Here is a 22,225-nt window from a genome sequence, read left to right on the forward strand (position 1 = left end):
GTGATAACACAGCAGGCATTATCACTTCTCAGCGGGCATTATCAAATATTATTACACGGCCAAGTTGTATGTTGTAGAATGGGGAGACTTTATCAGTTGCTTTTAAATCCACTGTCCGATCAGCCCATATTTAAAGCTCATTTCTAAACGCCCGCGGTAACAGAATTCTGCGCAGTCACAAGTACGTGTAAAGAAGACAAGGTAAAATGGGTTGTTCACATTCAGAGCGGACAGACCGCGCAGTCGTTTGATAAACGGCTACATTCAGAAACTATAGCGCAATTTTTCCAAAGATTCTGCGCGAAGACTGCGCGTTCTGGCCAATCAGCGTTTTCGATCATACGTCGTGGTCTGGCTGCTACGTCATTAACATAAATACCGAATGGGTTTCTGCTCGGTGTAAACATGCGTAAATATCGCGCGATAAATTAATATTTCCAGTGGCATGCCGCGCGCGCGCGTAAAAGTAATGGGGCTTGAGGCTTTTCTTTTTTCATGGATGCTGTAAAACAAAAAATCACAACGCGTCATTGCAAATGTGCTTGATAATGTTTTATTACATTTAAAAATCGAACTTAAATACATTTCCTGTCAATAATAGTACTGATGTTGTAACCAAAACATCACGAGTGACAAATTATATCAGAAAAAACAATCATAATGTCTTTATTCCCTCCACCAAACATAAATATTTAAGAAATTTACCTACATAGAACTAAATGAAATAATACTTCTGTAGCTAAAGACCAACCTATTAATTCCCTAAAACACTAATAAATTTTGAAAAAATGTATGCAATAAAAATGCAATAAGGAAAGCAATTCACAAATATTTCATTGGTCTGAATTATTGATAATTATCAATAAAATGCATTTTATTTAAAATTCTAACAATTAAGCATACATGTGTATTTGGCAAATTTTAGGTCTGGATTAAATATGGCAGTTGCAACTTTTATGTGAAAAAAAATTCCTTATTAAAAGTCACACAGCTTAAAAAAAAATGTATCGCACATCCATCAGTCTAAATAGACCGACGGCTTGACTCCTTCCCGGGCGTCAATTCTGTGCACACACACTTGATGTTATAAGTGGATTTAATTACAAATTTTGAAATTTGGTATATACAGTCGAACCTTGTTAAGAGGTCCTTTGGACTTGACAGATTACATTGTTATTAACAGCAATGAAAACAAAGGACTGGGGCCTAAAAAATATTCATATTATAAGCAGAAAGTTGTACTAACAGTGTTGTCATTAACAAGGCTCGACTGTATTTGTGTTTTCCATGTTAGCTTTTCGTACAACTGAAGAAATTTGCCATTTTTTCTGCTCACACACTTACAGAATAGTAATGCTATCTTTTGAAAATGACAAAAAATGCTGTAGTCTACGAAAATGTGACAGATGGAAAACATGCCCATTTAATTAATACTTGATTTCACCACAGCATGCAATGAACTGGTAAGCACATTTGGAGGAAACCACAGAGAACACTGTAAATCTTTAGTATGCCGAGAGTTTCACCACAGCATACAACGCTCTGGTAAGCACATTTGGAGGAAACCACAGAGAACACTGTAAATCTTTAGTATGCCGAGAGTTTCACCACAGCATACAATGCTCTGGTAAGCACATTTGGAGGAAACCACAGAGAACACTGTAAATCTTTAGTATGCCCAGAGTTTCACCACAGCATACAACGCTCTGGTAAGCACATTTGGAGGAAACCACAGAGAACACTGTAAATCTTTAGTATGCCCAGAGTTTCACCACAGCATACAACGCTCTGGTAAGCACATTTGGAGGAAACCACAGAGAACACTGTAAATCTTTAGTATGCCAAGAGTTTCACCACAGCATACAACGCTCTGGTAAGCACATTTGGAGTACACCATAGATGAAACTGTAAATCTTTGTCACTGTAGACAGACACACAAGAAGTTCATGTGGTGCCATGGTTGTGACTTCTTTGTATCCTTGGTATTCTGCCACTCCAGTGGCAGACCTTGAGACACTTGGTAGCAGCAAACACACACCGGTCTTTTTTACCAGTTCTGAGCATGCACGCATTATTCTGAGCAGGCGTGCATAGTTCCAAGCATATCCAATGCTGTGAAGGGGGGGGGTGTCTGCTGCCACCAGCATCTCAAAGTTGTCCATTCAATTTACACAGGCAACTCCACCAACCAATGGCAGCTAGGGTGAGCTAACATATTGAGCAGATTAATCTGCAGGATCGCATCACTGCGCAGTGTTGACGGTCAATCCCACACTATCACTGTCATTCTTTATACATTCAAGTCTCCAGCTATTCGAGCAAGCATTAGCAAAAGCCTTCCATTTTCACAGTTCATCCTCTTATTTCTGACCAATATTATGAACTGTGGCTGCATCTGAATCTGTTGCCTAGAGCTAGATCGAGGTCGTGGAAAGAAGGCAAATAAAGAATCCCTATGCCAACCCGACGTCACTGTTCCTGTGAAGCTATTTGATACAAGAAGACACGGTTCGTCTGTGGAGTTTTCTCCTGAAAATAATTGTGAGAATACTTTGTCCACTGGCTTTAATACTGGTGTGAGCTGGAACACCAACCAATCACTGAAGAAAACATAATTTAGGATAAAACATCTCAAATACAGGGAAAAATCGTCATGCAGAAATAGCTGCAACACTGTAATCTCTGCTTTGGATGACAATAAAGTTTTGTTGATAAATATGCAAATTCGTATTGGTATAAAAATCATAAAGGCACCAAAATACCTGTAGACACCCACAGTACATGTTTACCGGTAAATGCAACAATCAGGTTAACGGAGTGTCTCAATACTGTCGGGAACATTTGCGTTCCCTTGGAGCATCCCCGTTTGGAATGGCGTGTTCCCAATGGAATTCTTACTGCAAGACAAATGCATGCAGTTGGGCGTAAGTTTGTCCATTGAAAGCAGGAACACACAGCCTCGTTGCAATGTTCTGAATATGATTTTTGACTTACTGACAGATTCCGCATCATAACTGTTATGTTACTTTCTACTCAAGTCTTCTGTATTCAGCTGTTGAAGTATGACGCCGTGACATACATGTGCAATACAACCAGAGCAACGACTGCATTTTAAGTGATGGGGTTTGAACAAGAGAATCCCCCCTTCCCCCCAAAAACCCTCATTGATTCCATCCCTGTATTTATAACAATTTGCTGTGCATGATAAAGGTACATGATTTTAGATTTCAGGTACGACTCGGGCTCGGGCCTGTGTGTGGTGATTAAAGCCTCATGCAACATGCAAGAATCTTTCTGAAATCTCACCGACAACCTACATGTACATTGTTAGTTCTGTCAACACTGCCACCCAAATAAACGTTCACTGGTTAATTCAATTGTAATTACGCCCAAGTTGTATCGAATCACAGCAAATGTTATCTATTAGCACTCCAAAAGCAAGCAGATCCCGACCTCAAAGGACATGTATTATCAGGCAAGGACGCAAACGTTTTCTGGACAGAAAGCAGGCAGAGATTTGCAGTTAGCAAAAGTATTGCAACGGGCTGTTGGGAATGGTTCTGTGTAACACAGCATTCCAGACCAATCCACTGGACTATTCCAGCACAATGGCGTGTTCTCCATGGAATGACAGAGCCTCCGGCTGTGGGAACGCACAATACGGCCGTTTTACAATAGTGCGCCACCAAGAGTTTGCCACGCATTGGCCAATCACAATGCGCAAAGTTGTTGACCCAATGCGCGTTTAAAAAGGGTCGACAAATTTCGAGCGTTGTGATTGGCCAATGCGTGGCAAACTCTTGGAGGCGCCCTATTGTGAAAAGGCCGTATTCCAGTGACAGCGTTCCAAATTTTGAGAGGCTCCCTAACTAGCACAACATCGAGCAATTACAAAAAATCACCATTTAAGAAATTACACTACATGGGCCCTTTAAAATGTCAGCTCAGAGTATATCACCTTAAACCACTACCTGTGCCTGAGTAACGCAATTATCTATGAAAAACGGCTGCGGCTGCTACCCTGTGTCATCCATATGTGCACGCGTACCTTTATAGCCATAGCCATGACTTCATAGCAAGCCTGCAACTTCTAGATGAGTGGTGAGAGCCAATTGCATTTTATCATTAAAAAGTAAACGGACATCGGTATCAATGACTCAGTGGTTCTGAAGAGGAGAAATCACACACTTGATACCTTCAGCCTCTATAGAGTACCGAAGTACGACCTCATTTTGAACCAGGGGGTGCAGTGCAAACGGATGGAGTATGTGCCCATGTGAGTTCACGGGCTGGTTCTCCTGCTAATGTCTCTTACACACAATTGAGCACGTGACATACTCATTTCGTTACTCTACATGTATATGTCTGCAGGTCCATAGACCACACCATAACAGGTACAGTACATGAATGTAACTGTCCTATTTTAATCATTTCTCCATCAAGGTCAAACCCTGCTGTCTTCTACAGAAAATTGAGGCAATTTCTTTCATAACTTCAACCCTGAACTTCTGTGATCCTTGAAGATCCTTTAAAATCTGTCCTGTTTTGGATATAGTTGCAAGACCGTACAAATGTGGAAGGAACAGCTTCTTCATAATTACTCACACGAAATTTCATGTCCCTTCCAAGTTTAAAGGGTAACCACAATGGAATTTTTTTTTTAAATACAAACCTTCTAAATGCACCTTTGTGTCTAAGTTAAACGGGTCATTCCGTAAAGTTGAGGCACAATTTGTGACAGTGTCCTTGTTACATGGGTAACTTTTACCATCTGTCATGACCTGTTGAGTACATGTAGGTCATTTACTCTGTAAAAGAACACACACCTCTGTATTCAGCCGTGCAAGATGTGTAACTTGGAATCCACATGCAGGGAATAGCTGTTTTTACAGAATCCACGCAACAAAGGACACCGTCACAAATTGTGCACCAACCTCATAGAATGACCCTTATGTGGTGGAGTATACATATACATGTACATGTATTTTGGGCAAAACTGTGATGTCATCCAAGGAAGGAAAGTCTGAGTGTTACATTTACATTGGTTTGTACACAAAAACTCCTGCATTTTTAAAGATTTTGCTGGACTAGATTTTCTCTTCTTTAGTGATACATTGTTAGAGGACTGACGGGGCAGTATGCACATACCGTATACGTGCAAGCAATCAACTCTTCCTCGGGTGTGTTTAAATTGACCACATCCTGGGTTAACAATATGAACACAAACCTATGCACTGAACTATTAAGTCTTCCCTGGATGACATCACAGCAACAGCGCCCTCACTTGTCAAGGAAAGCATGGACAATTTTGAAGGCTTATTTTTGGAAAGTGCACTTTTCAATGCACTTAACCAAACCGGGACGTAATATACCTTTCCCACACTGTGGAAGAGTACGAAGTTGTACAAGAATGGTCTCTTAAGACAAATTCGTCGCAGCTACACTTAAGTGCACGAATGAAAGATGTGCCACTTAATACTTTTTTTGCTCAGTGCAGGACTTTGTAGGGTTATTCGGGTTCCTGGAAAAACTGCAAAGAACTGTGAGCTTGCAAGCAAGTCCCTAATGAAAACCATCACAGTAAGCAAATCCGACAACAGACCAGACAATGATATACACGTGCGGGTACATATTACCTTCCTATTTCTCCATTTTTTTTCCTTTTATCAACTAAGGGAACTATTGAATGTCAAGTTTAAAATATTGAAGTACATGCAACTACTTGAACATAGGGGAAAAATCCAAGCAAATCATCCTGCACTAGGTCTGGTACATGTACATAGGTCACTGATGTTACAGGGGATTTTTGTTTTAATACATACAATGCGTGGCCTTGGAAAACAGCCGTCAGTCTTGAAAAAATGGTGGTTGTAAAAATGGCCTCTGGTCCTGAGCTCTTGTCAAGTGTCTCTCTCCTCCAGTTGGACTCTTCTGAGTTGGTTCATGTTTGCCACTGTGATACGAATGGTCAGCAGAGATACTACATACAGACAAATCACTCCAGTGCCTCTTGGAACCAGACTGGTTCAGTCCGGTCATTGCACTTAATGGAACACCGCCTGGTGGAGGGATCAGGGTTTCTGGACTGGCACAGACCGAGTCGACCCTGTCCACCCTCCCGAGCAGGTGTCCTGTTGCCGAGTTCAGCCGGCCTCTTTCAGCAAACTGACCAGCGGTGGACGTCATGGATGAAAGTCTCTCACAGTCGGAACCCACGGGTGGTGATTGGAGGGGCTGGGATTGCGCATCTCTGTGTTTGGCAAAAGAAAAGGCATGCTGGGAAGGCACCTCCTCAACAACAGGCACATTTGTTTTCGCACTCAAATCCCTGGAAGAAGATTGGTGGTCCTGCGAGGGCACGTCGCTATATTGCACTTGGGATTTCTGGCACTGGGGACAGTGCGCGTGTACAGACTCGAACTCTTTCCCAGGGTTCCATGTCACTGCAGGATTTCCGCTTAGTGAAAGTCTTCGGTGAACCTCAGATGAAATCTCACAAGAACATGTCACATTGGGTAGCCCACCAGTCTGCTCCTTCTGACATGCACAAGGTGTCCCGTGGTCACTGCCCACACTTTCTTCCCTGTGATTCAGCCTCGTGGTATCACTACCCCTAAGAGCGTCTTTATCTCCCTGAAGTTTCTGTTCATGTCTGACAGTTCCCGTTTGCCTCTGATCTGTAATCAACACATTGCCTACAAGGTGTGCTTGTCCTTCAAGTTTGCTTTCAGTGTTAGCTCTGCCTTTTGGAATCTCACTACCTCCCGCTGCCTGCGCCTCTGTGAGGTGCCTGCTATGCCCTGTGTGCCTCCCTGAATTCTTGGATACCTGATCCCCGCCCAGTGTCTCTAGCTGAAACTCCTCCAGCAGGTGGGTCCTCTCTTCACCGTCCCCTCCAGGATGCCTCCTATCGTGTCCGCTTTCCAGATCCTCGCTGTCGCTGCCTTCCTGTTTGTCCTTGACCTTGTCCTCGTAATTGCAGAAGGCTTGCTCTAGGGTGTAGTATATGGCCATGAGGGTGAATATGCCACTCAGGTAGAGAAGAACCTGACAGGGAGATGAACCATCGATTAATAAAACGATAGCTATTGATGACCATGTGACGTTGCAAAACTATTTACTCTTTCCAGTCACACGCTATCTCTTTGCGGGATTCTCAAAATCTGTCAGCTGCCTGATTCCATGACTATGTAAATCTGTCACCTACCTGTGACCATTCTCATGACTATGCTAATCTGTCAGCTGCCTGCAACCATTCTCATGACTATGCAAATCCGTCAGCTGCCAGTGACCATTCTCATGACTATGCTAATCTGTCAGCTGCCTGCAACCATTCTCATGACTATGCAAATCCATCAGCTGCCAGTGACCATTCTCATGACTATGCAAATCCGTCAGCTGCCAGTGACCATTCTCATGACTATGCAAATCCGTCAGCTGCCAGTGACCATTCTAATGACTATGCTAATCTGTCAGCTGCGTGCAACCATTCTCATGACTATGCAAATCCGTCAGCTGCCAGTGACCATTTCATGACTATGCAGATAACAATGTGTCTGCTAATTTGCTTTGTAACTAACTTTCGACAGTTTCTGAATTGTTCTTTAAACTTTGGATTACAAAATCACCGGTGAAAAAAAACGGAGTTTAAAAAACAAATTTTTACAATCACCACTGAAGATTCTTGATTTGGCATGAGCCCCAGGCTACAAAGAAATTGGCACAAATGTCGCAGAAAGATAGAAGTGCAGGGTAGGATAATTTTACACAGCGCTGAATATTAAAGGCTGTATTGGCTGCAAAAAACAATCCTCTTTCTTGAGCTCAACATAACATCGTTATAATCAATGTATTTATCTGAGAAAAAAAGTGGATAAATTTCTGCACTAAAACTGAATAACATCTTGTTTAAGAATGCGTGTCCCAAAACAGTGTCCAAATATGGGCTAAATATTCTTCTCCAATCTTAGTTTTTTACCCACTCGCCCCCCTCCCCGATTAAATTTGAAGCCATTTTGTGCCAATTAAATAACATACCAAGCGTCAGTTAAAGATTGTATTTCTAAGATGTGTCAAAAAAATTGAAATTCGGTTTCAAATTTCAAACTTTTGACTTTTTTTTGACTAAAAAGTGGAATCATCGATGCTAACAATGGTAAAAATCATCCCATATTGTTCTGGGGGCTTTTCTCTTCAGGCAATTCTTTACAATAGAAATCGGCCTGATTTTTGCATGCCAAGTCACATATCTAGACTCAAAAGTCTGGTCCCAAATCAATGTCGCGCTCGAGACCATGCACAAGGCCAGACACAAAAACCAGTCATAAGTATCAGGGTGTACGGTGACATAGGAATGCTTCCATTGCAGTTCATTTGAACAGCTTTGGACTCAAATCCTGACTAGGGCTTTCCCGTTGGTCTTGTAATGGTCATACTAGGTCTTAAATCCAACACTGGCCCAATAAGCAGTTTACGAGTTAAAATGGAATAAAATCTGGTACACTGAGTTATCCGATTGCACATAAACATAACAATTTGAATTCCCCAGACTAAAGACACTGCTGCTGTAGCTCGTGATTTGGGGCAAGCTTTTGCATAGCGACCACCATCTCTAAAATGGACTGGATCCTTTGTGCCCTTCTTATCCATTGAGAATATTGTACTGAGGCAAGGCGTCTCTTATATAACTAGGAAAAGCTTGCCCCGAATCACGACGCATAGCAACAGCGACTGTAGTATGGAGAATTCAAATCGTTATGTTCCCGTGAATTTAAAGCACTCAAAGTACCAGATTTTACTCAAATTGAACTCGCAAAAGATTTATTCATCACAGCCTCCTGTTGTGGGTTTCGCCCTTACCTCCATCACGCGGGACGACAGAAGACTTTCTTCCCCATAGCTGACATTCCAGTAATAGGAGCACGGCTCTGACAGGTTGGCATCAAGGAATATGCCACTCATGGCTTCAGAGACCAGACTGCAAAACGAGTAGGATCAAGACAGCAGAAATTGGTGCCATGTCAGATCTTAAAGCCCCCAGAGGTAAACAGTGACTACAGTTTGTTGGCTCGGCCGAGCTCAGCATTCGGCTCTCGTGATTACAACTTATTGTTCTTGGACAGAAGTCTGTACTGTTACCCTTCAGGCACAGAATCCAATGACAGAATACCAGTTGTTGGGGGAGTGTCAAGCATACAAGAACTTGTACACCATCAACTCTCGATGCAGACCTGATGCACATGACGTCACATTAGAGGGTATTTCTCTCTTCCACTGAGATACGCTCCAGTAAACTTCTTGTGCATTCGTTGTAACGATATTAAAATAACAAATATATTAAAATAACAAAGAACGGCCACCGAGACACCAGCAACCCATAACCTCTACTAAAAAGCAGATTTGGATTGTCCAAATCCCTAGAACTCTTTTCAATCAATTCTTCTAGTTCTTTTACAAGGTTATACTAAGGTAATACAGGCTTTGCATGGCAGCCATCTTGCGGGGCAGTTCTTTTGTTCCACAGGGCAACCTCCCTTGTGCACACCCAGTGGAATAAAAGCACTGGCCTGCCAAATGGCAGCAGTGCAAACCTTCTATTCAGCTAGTCCGAGCAGTGCTGACATGAGACATGACTGTACAGGACTCAACTGAATCGCACACTTACACTTTCCTCTTTTCTATTTCTTGGCGATTCATGTTGGACCCGTACAGTGTTAGTTTCCAGGACTGAAGCTTCCCTTTCTGGACGTCCTTGTTGGAGAATTTACCAGGATCTGTAGACACAAGACGTCAGGAAAACACTCTCATTGTCCACTTGAATGCAGATCTAACTATCACAGCTCCATAGATCATTTGGCCTCATTAAACCCTCCTTAATCCTCCAAAATCCTTCCGGCAGTTTTTGAGGATTGAGGCTGAATGGCAAAAGTGCATGGCTGATTGTAAAGGACGCCATACATAAAGGTCATGGGGTTAGACCTTGTGTTAGTTTTGCCTAGTCGTGCATAAATTCAGCCTGATTCTTCTTTTGGATCAACTGCACTACTCAAGAATGCCATTTGCACTGCTTAAACATAATGACAGGGACTGCCAGAGAATTTTGAAGGATTGCGGCAGTAGGCAAACCTCCAAGTAACATTTCCAGGAAATTTTTGAGGATTTCGGAGGACTGAGGGTGAATCTGATTTTGTCAACCCCCTCCCCCCAAAATTGGAGGATTTTGGAGGATTGAGGAGGGTCCCCCGCAAAAAGGGCCAAGGGGATTAGGGTTAAAGCTTCCATTTAAAATGTTAACTCCATCTTTACAGCAAGCTGGGTATCCTTCCATTTGAAAGTGTGCCTTCTTTTGCAGGACTGTAGGTTAGAGTCTATACATGAGGGGACGGCGACAGATGTCCCACTTTACCAAATGCACTGACACTTGGTGAAACAGTTGAAGAGTTAAAACAATTTTAAGGCTGGGGCATGATTGATTGTACACTCCATGTTGATTTATTGTCAATATTTGCACCTACGTGTATGCACTGCCACGTTGGCCATCACAACAGTTCTCCACAAAATTTCTGTGGTGATGATTGGTGGTGCGTTATGATTTTCAGCTCTTGCCCTCCATTTCTTTTCAGTTTGCAGGATTAACTACTACCAGCCGGGGACTCCGAAATCGGAGCCGTATGGTTTATATGCATGGCCGGGGTCTCCGAACTCGGACAAAGGAAACAGGGCCCTGTAACAAAAGACTGCTCCGAACAAAAGACCAGGCTGCTGGGCATTACCGGCATTTTTCACTCTCAAAAGCGATGATAATCCAGCATTATTTTGAAACCGTATACCAGGGTTTGGGGCATTGAGAGCAAGTGGATTACCACCGGGGACAAAAGCACTCCACCACCGCAGCGATGAGCCACACAGCACCGCTGCATGCTAATCTGGCCCCTATTAAAAAGAGGTCAGCAGTGCACTGAGCCAGGTTCGTGAACAAAAGACAGTTGTATAACACCGCACAATCTGGGCTCTGTTTACAAGGCTGCAGGCCTGGCTGAAATACTTGGGTGTCAATGAAGGTCCCCTGTCAACTTAGAGTAGTGCCTGAAGATTACTTGGTGTGGCTATAAATGACCTTTAAATGGAATGATGAATTTTTGAAGGATTTTGAAAATGGAAAAAAATGATAGTCATGCTGTGCCCCGGTACAAAGTGGTTAAAATCCATCACATGTACATCTTGGTGAATTTTCAAGACCAGGGAAGGTGCAAGACATTATTTAGAGAGAGGGGCTTGCAAGTCTGGAGGTTCACAAGACTGTGCATGTGTGGAAATACACATCATCAGGGCTTACTTCTCATTTTCGGACCTTATTTTTCACCCCTCCCCCTTCCTCCCCCACTGGGTAACTTACGTTTATCCGATATGACCAGCTTCCATGCCCCCTTCCCCCCCACTGGGTAACTTACGGTTATCCGATATGACCAGCTTCCATTCCCCCTTCCTCCCCCACTGGGTAACTTACGGTTATCCGATATGACCAGCTTCCATGCCCCCTTCCTCCCCCACTGGGTAACTTACGGTTTTCCGATATGACCAGCTTCCATTTCCCCTTCCTCCCCACTAGGTAACTTACGGTTATCCGATATGACCAGCTTCCATTCCCCCTTTCCTCCCCCACTGGGTAACTTACGGTTATCTGATATGACAAGCTTCCATGCCCCTTCCTTCCCCACTGGGTAACTTACGGTTATCCGATATCACTAGCTTCCATTCCCCCACAGGATTCTCCCCCCAGCACCTGACGGTGGAAAACGTCCAGCTCTTCAGGCCTTCTGGTGACCTGCGTGGGAAGCAATTAATGAGGATTTCCAATTCACAAAACACAAACAACTTTGCTGAGTGGGAAAGGGTTTCTACAGATTTTTCCAACAGTGGTAATGGATTTCCCAGAGTAAGTGGGAAAAATCTTCAGAGATTATAACAAAGTGGGAAAAGGTTTTAATAGACTTTAACCAAAAAAAAGAAAGATGTTCACACATTCTCAAACAGTCCAGAACACATTTTCACAGATTTTCCTGCCAGTGGGAAAATATTTTCACTCCTTTTCAAACAAGCGGGAAATTATTGTCAAACCTTCTGAAAATGTGAGCATGGATGCGAGAGCAACTTCTCTTCACTCAATTCCCCATCCCAATACGGGCGATCCACAATAGAGCGCCACCAAGAGTTTGCAACACGCTGGCCAATCATAACGCGCGAAATTTGTCGACCATTTCCAAACGTGCATTGGGTCGACAAATTTTGCGCATTGTGAGGGGCCAACGCGTTGCAAACTCTTGGTGGCGCTCTATTGTGAAACGGCCACATTCGCAGTGTGAACATTCCAGTGCCATGTACTGTACATGTCACTTACTCGTCCTTCTTCCTTCGAGCGCCGATGACAGACTCCGTTCCGCTTGGGCAGAGGAGGTGGACCTCCAGCATCCCTCGTTTGGAATGGGTCAGCGACACCGTCACCAGGACATGCTCCAGGCTCCTGAGTTCATTCCTCTCAGCTGAGGCGTTGGAAACTGGCGTGAAACGGAGAAATTGACCAACGGGAGAAATTCTCAGCGAGATTAGATAAATGAAACCCCATCAGACAATGCTCAAGAAGGGTACTGACTACGCCCATACAGGGCTGGATAACGCTGTTGGTTAAGCACTGCTGTGGCATTCCACAGGGAGATGGTTCCAATACCCCTTCTGCCGAAAAGTGACTCATGAAATTTGAACGAAAAGTTTGTTTAACCATGTGACGCCCACAACGTGGCTGTTTATAGCGTGAGTTTGATGCACCTAGCAGTATGTGACCACCGATTAACATCGAATGAAATTGAATTGTATCATACAACTGCCTACCATCTGGAGTCAACTTCTCACCTGTTTGGGTCACTGTCAGTGTCTTGCCGGCCAGGATGGGTTCATTCTCTGTCATGGTGATGCCTTCGATGGAAGTCAGCCATGGTACAGTGTGCCACGCCTTGGCTGCATTCACCAGTCGCCAGGCACTCATCAGACCAAAGCCGTGCTTGTGTGAGTGGTGAAAGCCCCCGGCGTTGGTTATCCACACGGCGTTCTTCTCATCAATCTGTGGATGTTGACATGCCTAGAGTTAAACACTCCTCCCCTCAAGAAATGGCTGAGTTCGGGCGGCTTGCTCTCGTATGTTCACAAACAGCTCGATTTATTGTTCGTGGGTCATGGTTGTTCGTGCAACCGGTTATCGCTACTAGTTTGTAGCAAGCAAAATGCAACATGGCATCATCCTGGTGCATTCTTCGAGAGTAAATGTTTGCATAACTTCTATTTCTATTTCTAAAAATAAAATTCATTTCTGTCATGGAAAATTAGTAATGTTAATTTTGCAAAACTTTCCATTGTCTCCAGCACTTTCACTATTTGCTAATTTGCCTGGGAAAAGTACCCAATGCGAATACATGTGTAGAACTATTCCACCAATGATTACGTAACCTCTCCTCCCCTAACTTTAAGGGGCCTGTTTGATTTGTGCAGATCCGAATCACTGACGTTGGCTGACACCATATCTCGTGTAATGGATAAAGCGACCCGGCGTTGGGATCACTGATCGAGACCTAAATCCGTGCCAAACAAACGTGCCCCAAACTCACCTTGACAGCCGTGTAGATGATGATGTGCTGTATATCTCTCCAGGTCAGGCAAGGTTTAGCCTGTAACATCAGTCCTATCATGCCAGCTGCTAGCGGAGCAGCCGCCGAGGTCCCCGTGTGGCTGGTTGTACAGCCCGTCCCCTTGGCTAAGGTCCAGTCAGTTGTCACCTGGGTAAAACAGAAATCGATGAGAGAAAAAAACTGACCCAACTTATTTTTGGGGGGGGGAGGGCATCACACTAAGTAGTTGTGAGCATTCCTGCTTACATGTACATCTAAAACATGTTTTCAAAGTAATTTTACCAGCACGCTATTGGGGAGACTGGTTATGGGCAAAGGTAAGGTCAACACTTTCCCATTTTCTTTGAACTGGGTTGTACCAAGGGTCCTGCAAACTCTGATTTGGACAACAACGGAAACAAAGACCACTCTGTATGCAATGCTTCAGCAAAGATCTACTGCCGGTATCTCTCATACATGTAATCCACCTTCCATATGAAATGTAGCCCATGTGGAATCTTATCCACCAATCCAGAAGGCAGGTAGACAGGTTGCAAGACCAAACGTTTAGTTTCTTTTGCATTGTGGTGAGATGCTATGAAGTGCTAGATGTTGCCTTTATCCTTTATTACACAGGACTGCTCTCCCATTTCATTAGACTGAAACTCTTCAAGTATCAGGCTCAGTTGTAAGTTGAAATCCTCAGTTTCATCCATGTACATGTGCAAGTACTGAAGCCTGTGCCCAATGCACCTGTAATCTAGCTATTTTTTGCAGTTTATCTTTTACAGTTCACGGCTTTCAATTTCTCAGAGAGTGAAATTATTGATTGGACAACGGACAACTTTTGATTATTTAAGTAAGCCTACTAAACAGAAGTTCGTTGTTCATGCACTCCATCAAACTGCGCAATGGATAACATCACAGAGAAGTCACGCCTCTTCATTTCCAAGCGTACAATAAGTTAGTAGTATAAATAGAATTGACAATGTACACACGACAGCCTAGACAACTCTGCAGCTGATTCAAAGTTCCTCCTGACTTTTGTCACAGTGTTAACCTCTGTAACCTGTTCCACAACTCAGTTCAGAATAGAAAAGCAAAATTAAACGTGGTCTGAAGAACTTTCGTAAAACAGTAACACAGACACCGCATGGATTATCACACTTTATATGTAACTGCTGTTGGAACCAAGTGACTCATTTCAATTTCATTGATTTGTATGTATGCCGTCGGCAGATTCCAAGTCTAAACAATTTCCGGACTGAACAAAAGTTCTCCTTTGCTACACGTCTTTAGAAGGACAGGGTTCAAACAAAAAGAGATGTCAAGGTCTGCGACGCAGTTTCCCTAGAGGTGAATGAACAATGCCAGCAATGACAGGTGCATGTTGTCCTGGAACGTAGTGATGATATTGAAGCGCATGTGGTGTTTTGTACGTGGAGCAAATTGTCCATAAATATGTTGGGTTGTCTCGGCCTGCCTCTCTTAACCCCTTGACAACACGAATTTCTTCCCGAAAGCCGATTCCAGCCTCGCTTGGCCATGACTGCATGAAGGCCACCTGCCAAACTGCAGATTCTCAGTTTGTGGCCCTGCGTGCTCTTCACACTTTGAATTACACGGTGAAAAGGCTGATTGTTTGGTGGCATGCGGTTCTACTCACCCTTCCACATTCCCGTTGTCTCTTTCCAAAGTGGGAACTATTGTGAAGCTGGTGATTATGATGCAAATTCGGTCTTTTCATTTCTGGGCTACACACAAAGACCAATTACCATATATACAAGAGCCAGGGTCTGCCTTCTTTCACAGTGTTCGCTCGAGCGTGGGCCGAGAATAATAGCTGAAAAGCAGGCTGAGGATCTCAATTTTTACGGCAGCTCTATCCGCGTCCCGGCGTGAAGGGGTTAAGAAAACGCAAGTGTCAGCAAAGTATTGACTTCATTAAATCACAGGGATAGCGACTGTTGATAAACCCTGAGAAATCCAGACTTCTTGGTATTACCAGAAACGGGTTAAATGGACGAGAACTGCACAGAGGTACCGGTACATGTAAGCAGACCACACCTGAGATGGAGGTTGCTCGAGTAAACCTTTCCCCCAAAAAAAGATGTAATAGAGGGCACAGGTGCACCTGTCTGGAAAATCTGAATGTCATAGTTTGTGTATAGTTTCATTGAAAAAGTATTCCAACATCCAACATGTACAAGGCTTGATGACAGCTTGACTTACGATGTTCCGTCTGTTGGTGGCGCCGCTGCTGAAGGTAACGGCGAGCATGGAAGCACACTGCTCTGCATAATAAGGCATCTGGCCTGATTCATCCACAGCACCTGTTCGTATAGAGCACGACACCAGGACAGACACTTAAGGTTACAAATGATAAACAGTGGTACCAAAATTGAAGGTGAACATTTACACTGCAGTGTGTTTTTTACCCTACTGAAATTGGTGTTGATGTTGTACTGACGTCCTAGCAAGTTCATCACGGTATAGACTGTACATGGGGTCACGTGCTAACGTCATACGCGTACATGCCATCCTAAATGAACTGAAACAAAGTGACTCGTGCTCTTTTGTCATTGCTCATCAATTGCTACTCGTGCCCAGTCTTGTGATTTCTCATTCAACTTGGGACCCGACTGGTAATGGACTTGCCATGGACCAGTTTACATGTCTATCAATCCTGACTGCTAATACATACCCTGTGCATGTACGCTAACACTTAGCAGGATTATATTGTTACTCAAGGGGATGAAAGAATTTCAGGCACTGCACAGAACAGCTAATGTGCCCCACAATTCAATGCATGGTAAGTGGTATCATTCTGGCATGCACTGTACGTGTACATGTACCAGTATGCAAGTTGAGGACCCGCATGTACAATTTACTGGTATGTCTCCACACTCTCCTGTAAAGAGGCAATATTCAATAAGGTTAATGTGCATTAGCTCCACAGCAAGGATTTTCCCACCACCGGACAAATTTTATCGAGGTCTGGGACAATAATGCAGGGCACCGGTACACGTAGCTGTGATGTGCCGTAGTTTCAGGTCACAGAGGTAATGATAAGATATTTCAACACTACAGGGGGTTTACATGGCTGCCATATTGCAGGCCAGTGCTTTTGTTCCACAAGGCATGGACAAAGATTCCCCTGTGGAACAAATGAACTGCCCTCCAAGATGGCTACCGCGCAAAACCCCTATAACTTCCCACAGGTACAGTTACATAACATCGGAGTTATTAAGGTGTGACTTAAACAGACACTGCACATGTAAGACTGTACAAGTTTGGTTCAATGAGGTCCCTATGCATGCAAGCTGTTGAATTCCAGATGTACAGTACATGTAGCTTCATTTGTACTGCTACATACACATGTACTTGGAAGTTCATGAGTCAAAAGGATTACACCACCTGGGCTAACTGGCTGGGGAGGGAAGGAAATAAACTAGCCTATGGCTGACCTATCGTTACGGTGTACATGGAGTTTGCATAGCCATCATAGTTACAGTTGTCCTCGTTGCGTCCACCGTTACCACTAGCAACCACAAAGATGCTACCGAGGCCTCTGCGTCCAGCTGTGACACCATGCTTCAAAGCAGCCTGACACAAATCCAAATTTATACATCAGTCTCATTAAAAGTCACACTTTTCAGGTACCAGTACCAAAAAAAAGGAACTTTATCCCAAACGGGTGCGAAGCCGTTTGCTTTATATGTATATAGCCAGTTAATGTCGGGTTTTCTTACCCGAAAAAGCTGCTGAGGGCAGGTTGTTTTTCCAGCAAATTCTTCAACCTTGCAATTGCACTTCAACCCAACCAAGCACGACACATTCTAAAAAAAGAATTCCTAAGCGAGAGTGCACATCCTCCGTGGAACAAATCAGGAAAATTATGCGTGTTTACACGTCATCCGGCCTCAAGTGGTTGAAACATCAACCTCGTCAGCAGAGAAGTTGATGTTGTGTGATACACGGCCACAATGTCATTGAATGGAGACCGTTTAACCTGTTAAATAGACCCTGAGGTTGCAAATCTGCAACGTTCCAACATTTATTGGGCCCAGCAACATTGGTTCAACTGACCTGTGCCAGAGGATGAGGGCCGTCCACCGTCTTGCCATCATCGTCTGGACCCCAGCTAGAGAATTAAAAGAATATACAGAGCCACATTTCATTAAGAAGAGGTTCTTTCATTTCTGCAGATCACCTTGTTATCATAAGAACCATGTGCATCAGGAATGACAACGATGAAGAACCAAGGATTGGCAACTAAAAATATCATGGTTATAAGTAGAACGCTGTGTTAACAGTGCTTTTCAGAAAGAATTTGGACTGTGGCAGGGCACCCATGCAATCCTACATGTAAATCCAATGCAGAAAGCCAGAGTGAAGCCAGAGAGCTAGTTTGAATCACTAGGGCGTCAACTTCTCATCCTCCGCGTGGAGAAACAATTTGACGCCGACCTGGGCACAGACATTTTGAATCCATGCGCATGCTTGTGCAGATGCTCAATATCGGATAGAATGAATATCCAATTATGTACTCTCAATGCAACGTGCATAGGGCACCGATAAAATCTGATTTCCCAAACGTCACTGCAAAATAATCTACAGTGCATACACACACACGCAATGAAATGCTCATTTACTGATCATGCGTTTAGGTTCTTTACATATCAACTTTGTTGAATCATTTTAGAGTACAGATGCGCATATGCAAATAGCCATACAAAAGCCGTACAAAATTTTAAGTTTTCCATAGGTTTGTGCACAAACCTGGATGTACATGTACACCCACATGTACATGTACCTGTAGGCATCACTTTGCACCGGTGCATGAGTCAGCAATCTAGTTTTTATATACATGTACATGTATGCATGTACGGTAGTTCTATGAGAAACACTGATGGTTGTTTCAAAAAATCAAACAATGACTGGAGCTTCCATCCAGCATTCACTTGAAACAAAAACTCACCAATTTCTGTAATTTTTGGAAGCGCAATTTGAATCAATTTGTGTGTGTGAGCCCGAGGTGCGGATTCCATTTAAATGTACCAGAATTCTGAACACATACATGTATGCTCAGTGCAGCACAGCTGAAAAGATGATTAGATGATTACCGACTTGAAAAGTGGCAGTATCTCTGATCATCGAACCGACCCCCCCAAAAATCACTTCTATCCACAACTCGAGGTCAGCAGCCCTTTCAAAATCCCCAGACTGAAAAACAAGGGCTGGGATCCATTTCGTTTTTTTCCATTGTTACTGCCAAAAATTGAAATGTTATGTTGGTTTACACCACATGTGGGTCTGAATTATGCACGTGTTAAACCTCAAATGTCATGCATTAAGAATGCCTTGCCTTCTGGCACTCACCTGCAGCTGTAGATGTCATTAATATGCATGTTTTTGTTGAATGCAGTTGCCTCTAGACTGTCTGTCATTGGTCCATCCAAAAGCCTGATACCTGCATTCAGAAATAATGCATGAAAAAATACAATCAATTTACACTGCTCATCGCTAACGTCGAACACTAACCCTCGAAGGTGTGTGTAAAATCATACGAAATCAGAGGATTTGAGAATGTTAGGGTAAAAAAACTGTTTACGCATGGTCTGTCAATATTTATGACACTTTGTAATTGATTTCCCTTTGCCATTAAAATTGTCAATATATGTGTACATTTTGTAGCATGTCTCAAACAAATTCAATTGACAATTTCAAAATACATGTATACATGTACATACACTGTACATGTACAAGTGAAAATGCTGCAAAGGAGTCAAACGTCAAGCAAGTTTCATGACTGGACTGCAATTTACAAGGTTCAACAGCAAACCTAAATACTGAGAGACGGCTAATTCCACTTGTAAATGAAAATAACATGTGCGGCACAGTACGTGTCCATGTATGTGTACATTTGTAGTCTGTACTTGTTTTGTACCACAACATGACAGCTACAACAAAGGCCTTATAGCATGGCATACCGGTACAGTTTTTTCTCTGTACATGTCCTCTTGCAAGGCAATTTTCATCCAGCCCTCCCACAAAGGAATAGTTGAAGACAAACGCAGGCAGGGCATTTCAAAACTCATGGGATTTGTGATGAGGGTACAAGACAATGGACCTCTGTACTGATGCCACACTTACATGTACATGTACATGGGCAGTTGTACATGTACAATGTACATGTTTATGACAGTATGTATGTACATGTATGTTTTTCATTGGTACCCACCACTGTCCACTGAGTATGCATACCTGCCGGAACACACAACATACCAGTACATGTATGTATTGACAGTGTGGTATCAACAGTATCCATGGTATATGTACATGTACTTCAACATGGGTTCTTGCTCTACGGTATATGTTTGTACAGGTACAGTACATGTACATGGGCCTGTCATATCTAGTGCAGGTCAAATGTGCAACAGATCAAATTTCACAGAACTGAACATGACTGTTCATGTACATTGTAAGTACATGTAAATTCTATGGCTAGCCCCAGAATTTGACATTCAATTGCAGGACAAAGATACCGGTACTTTGTCAGTTGGAAACTCCACATGTACAGTACATGTCTGTGTACATGCATGTACTGTATATAGGATCATACCCCAAAAGTAATAAACAGAAGCAAAAATGTCACTTAATGGGAACTTACATGGCCTCTGATCAGACATGTACAACATCTTACCAAGACAGTTTTTCCCCTAGGGTCAGGAACTTCACTTCAGGAATTGTGTCTTTGTTGATTTAACACTTTGTGGTTACATCCTCAATGTATTACAATGTAACTCATTCTGCTTTGAAAGGTCCAATTCCAAACCAATACCAAGCATTAGCCACAGAAATTCAATAACAGTAAATGTATGTCCTGTATTACATCATGTACATGGCGAATACATTTTGAGGAAAATACTTTAAAAAGAGAGAAAAAATCTTACTTTTTATGATACAAAATTACATTCTATCTGGACAGATTTCAAGGTACTGTACACTGTATATGTAATTCAAAACTCCTGAAAGTACTGTACAGGTAGCGGATGTGTTCAGAAAAATATTGAATTCCTCCTAGAATATGGAGAGTCGTAGAGTTTTAATGAATAAAAGTCGTGAACATGGAGAATGTGAAAGTCGGCATTCTTTGTAATGATTACCCACTGACGCAAGGTTTCTTGAAATAACTTGCACATGCATGTATACTGGTGCCATGCAACTGTCACAATTATACATGTACAGTATGCATTTTAATGACATGTACATGTATCTAATGACTGGGGTCCACAAAGAAGATACATGGAGCTGCATCAGATGAAATTAAGAATTGAGCATGTACACGTACAGTGTACATGAACATGTAAGCAGTCACTAAGCTTTGTTTAATTTTAACACTAGTTTCTCACAATTAGAATAATATTGATCTAGCAAATCCTCCTATCTTTTGTGCTTTGATTAACCCCTTGACGACAGGAATTTTCTTCCCGAAAGCCAACTCCAAGAATTCCAGCCTCGCTTGGCCACGAAGGCAACCTGCCAAACCGCAAATTTTCGGTTTGTGGCCCTGCGTGCTATGCACGCTTTGAATTACACGGTGAAAAGGATGATTGTTCTGTGGCATGCGGCTCTACTCACCCTTCCACATTCCCGTTGCCTCTTTTCAAAGTGGGGACTATTGTGAAGCTGGTGATTATGATGCAAATTCGGTCTTTTCATTTCTGGGCTACACACAAAGGCCAATCACCATATATACAAGAGCCAGGGTCTGCCTTCTTTCACAGTGTTCGCTCGAGCGTGGGCCGAGAATAATAGCTAAAAGCAGGCTGAGGATCTCAATTTTAATGGCGTGCCTAGCCGCCTCCCGGCGCAAAGGGGTTAAACACCAAGTTTTGACTGGTAGAAGCATTTGGTCTCCCTGCCCCCTACACGAACATGTATTCAGTAAATATAATCTTCACCAACTCCATGTTTTTGCACATGTATATTATTCACAAATACCCAAGAAATATTAGATTTTAAAAGTGCATGTAGGCCCTAATATTACAAGTAATGGCCAATGAATTGTTTCAAATGTTTGTAGTTGCGAACAAAATGTTGTATGTTGTAGGTGTCACAAAGCATCTTTCAAAACCCATCTCTTGTGCAAAGTTAAAGGTCGAGGGTCACCGTCATTGGTGGTTGGCACAACCCACGATGTTTGGGGTTCACTGCTTACGGGTAATTCCCCTGCCTATAAGGAATCCCTATTGCTACCGTATGTCTATGATAATAATTTCTTCAGAGGAAATTTCTTCAAAATAAACCAACACACTGGAAGTCAAAAGAAAACTCAGTGTTGTCTAATATTATCAATCATGTCAATGAAAGCTACTTCACGTACATGTACAGGTCTACCATCTTATCATGAGAAAAAAGCTCTCTTGCAATGTACCAATAGACATTGTACATGTGCATACGGTAATCCTGTTTAGGTCGACCTAAACAGGGGTACCATATATGAACTACATTGTACATGTACATGTACACCTACATGCATACCTGTACATACATGTACCAGTATG

The 22,225-nt window shown here is 42.9% G+C and overlaps 1 protein-coding gene across 1 annotated transcript in view; it reads right to left on the reverse strand.

Moving 5' to 3' along the window:
• Positions 1 to 537: 537 nt before the first annotated feature.
• The window catches only part of LOC110980542 (proprotein convertase subtilisin/kexin type 7-like), a 31,885-nt gene continuing 10,197 nt past the window's right edge, over positions 538 to 22,225 (reverse strand). Inside the window, exons 5-15 of the mRNA XM_087141938.1 lie at positions 19,038 to 19,128; positions 17,745 to 17,799; positions 17,123 to 17,261; positions 15,888 to 15,988; positions 13,656 to 13,823; positions 12,907 to 13,114; positions 12,398 to 12,554; positions 11,730 to 11,824; positions 9,665 to 9,773; positions 8,860 to 8,977; positions 538 to 7,047 (exon numbers count right to left, since the gene is read on the reverse strand). Of these exons, the coding sequence (XP_086998064.1) occupies positions 5,848 to 7,047; positions 8,860 to 8,977; positions 9,665 to 9,773; positions 11,730 to 11,824; positions 12,398 to 12,554; positions 12,907 to 13,114; positions 13,656 to 13,823; positions 15,888 to 15,988; positions 17,123 to 17,261; positions 17,745 to 17,799; positions 19,038 to 19,128 (2,441 nt within the window). The 3' untranslated portion in view covers positions 538 to 5,847. The remainder of the gene's footprint in view (positions 7,048 to 8,859; positions 8,978 to 9,664; positions 9,774 to 11,729; positions 11,825 to 12,397; positions 12,555 to 12,906; positions 13,115 to 13,655; positions 13,824 to 15,887; positions 15,989 to 17,122; positions 17,262 to 17,744; positions 17,800 to 19,037; positions 19,129 to 22,225) is intronic.

This window comes from Acanthaster planci, linkage group LG10 (assembly GCF_054643075.1).
Source record: "Acanthaster planci isolate LZ-2023a linkage group LG10, COTS_SCS, whole genome shotgun sequence".
NCBI lineage: Eukaryota > Metazoa > Echinodermata > Asteroidea > Valvatida > Acanthasteridae > Acanthaster > Acanthaster planci.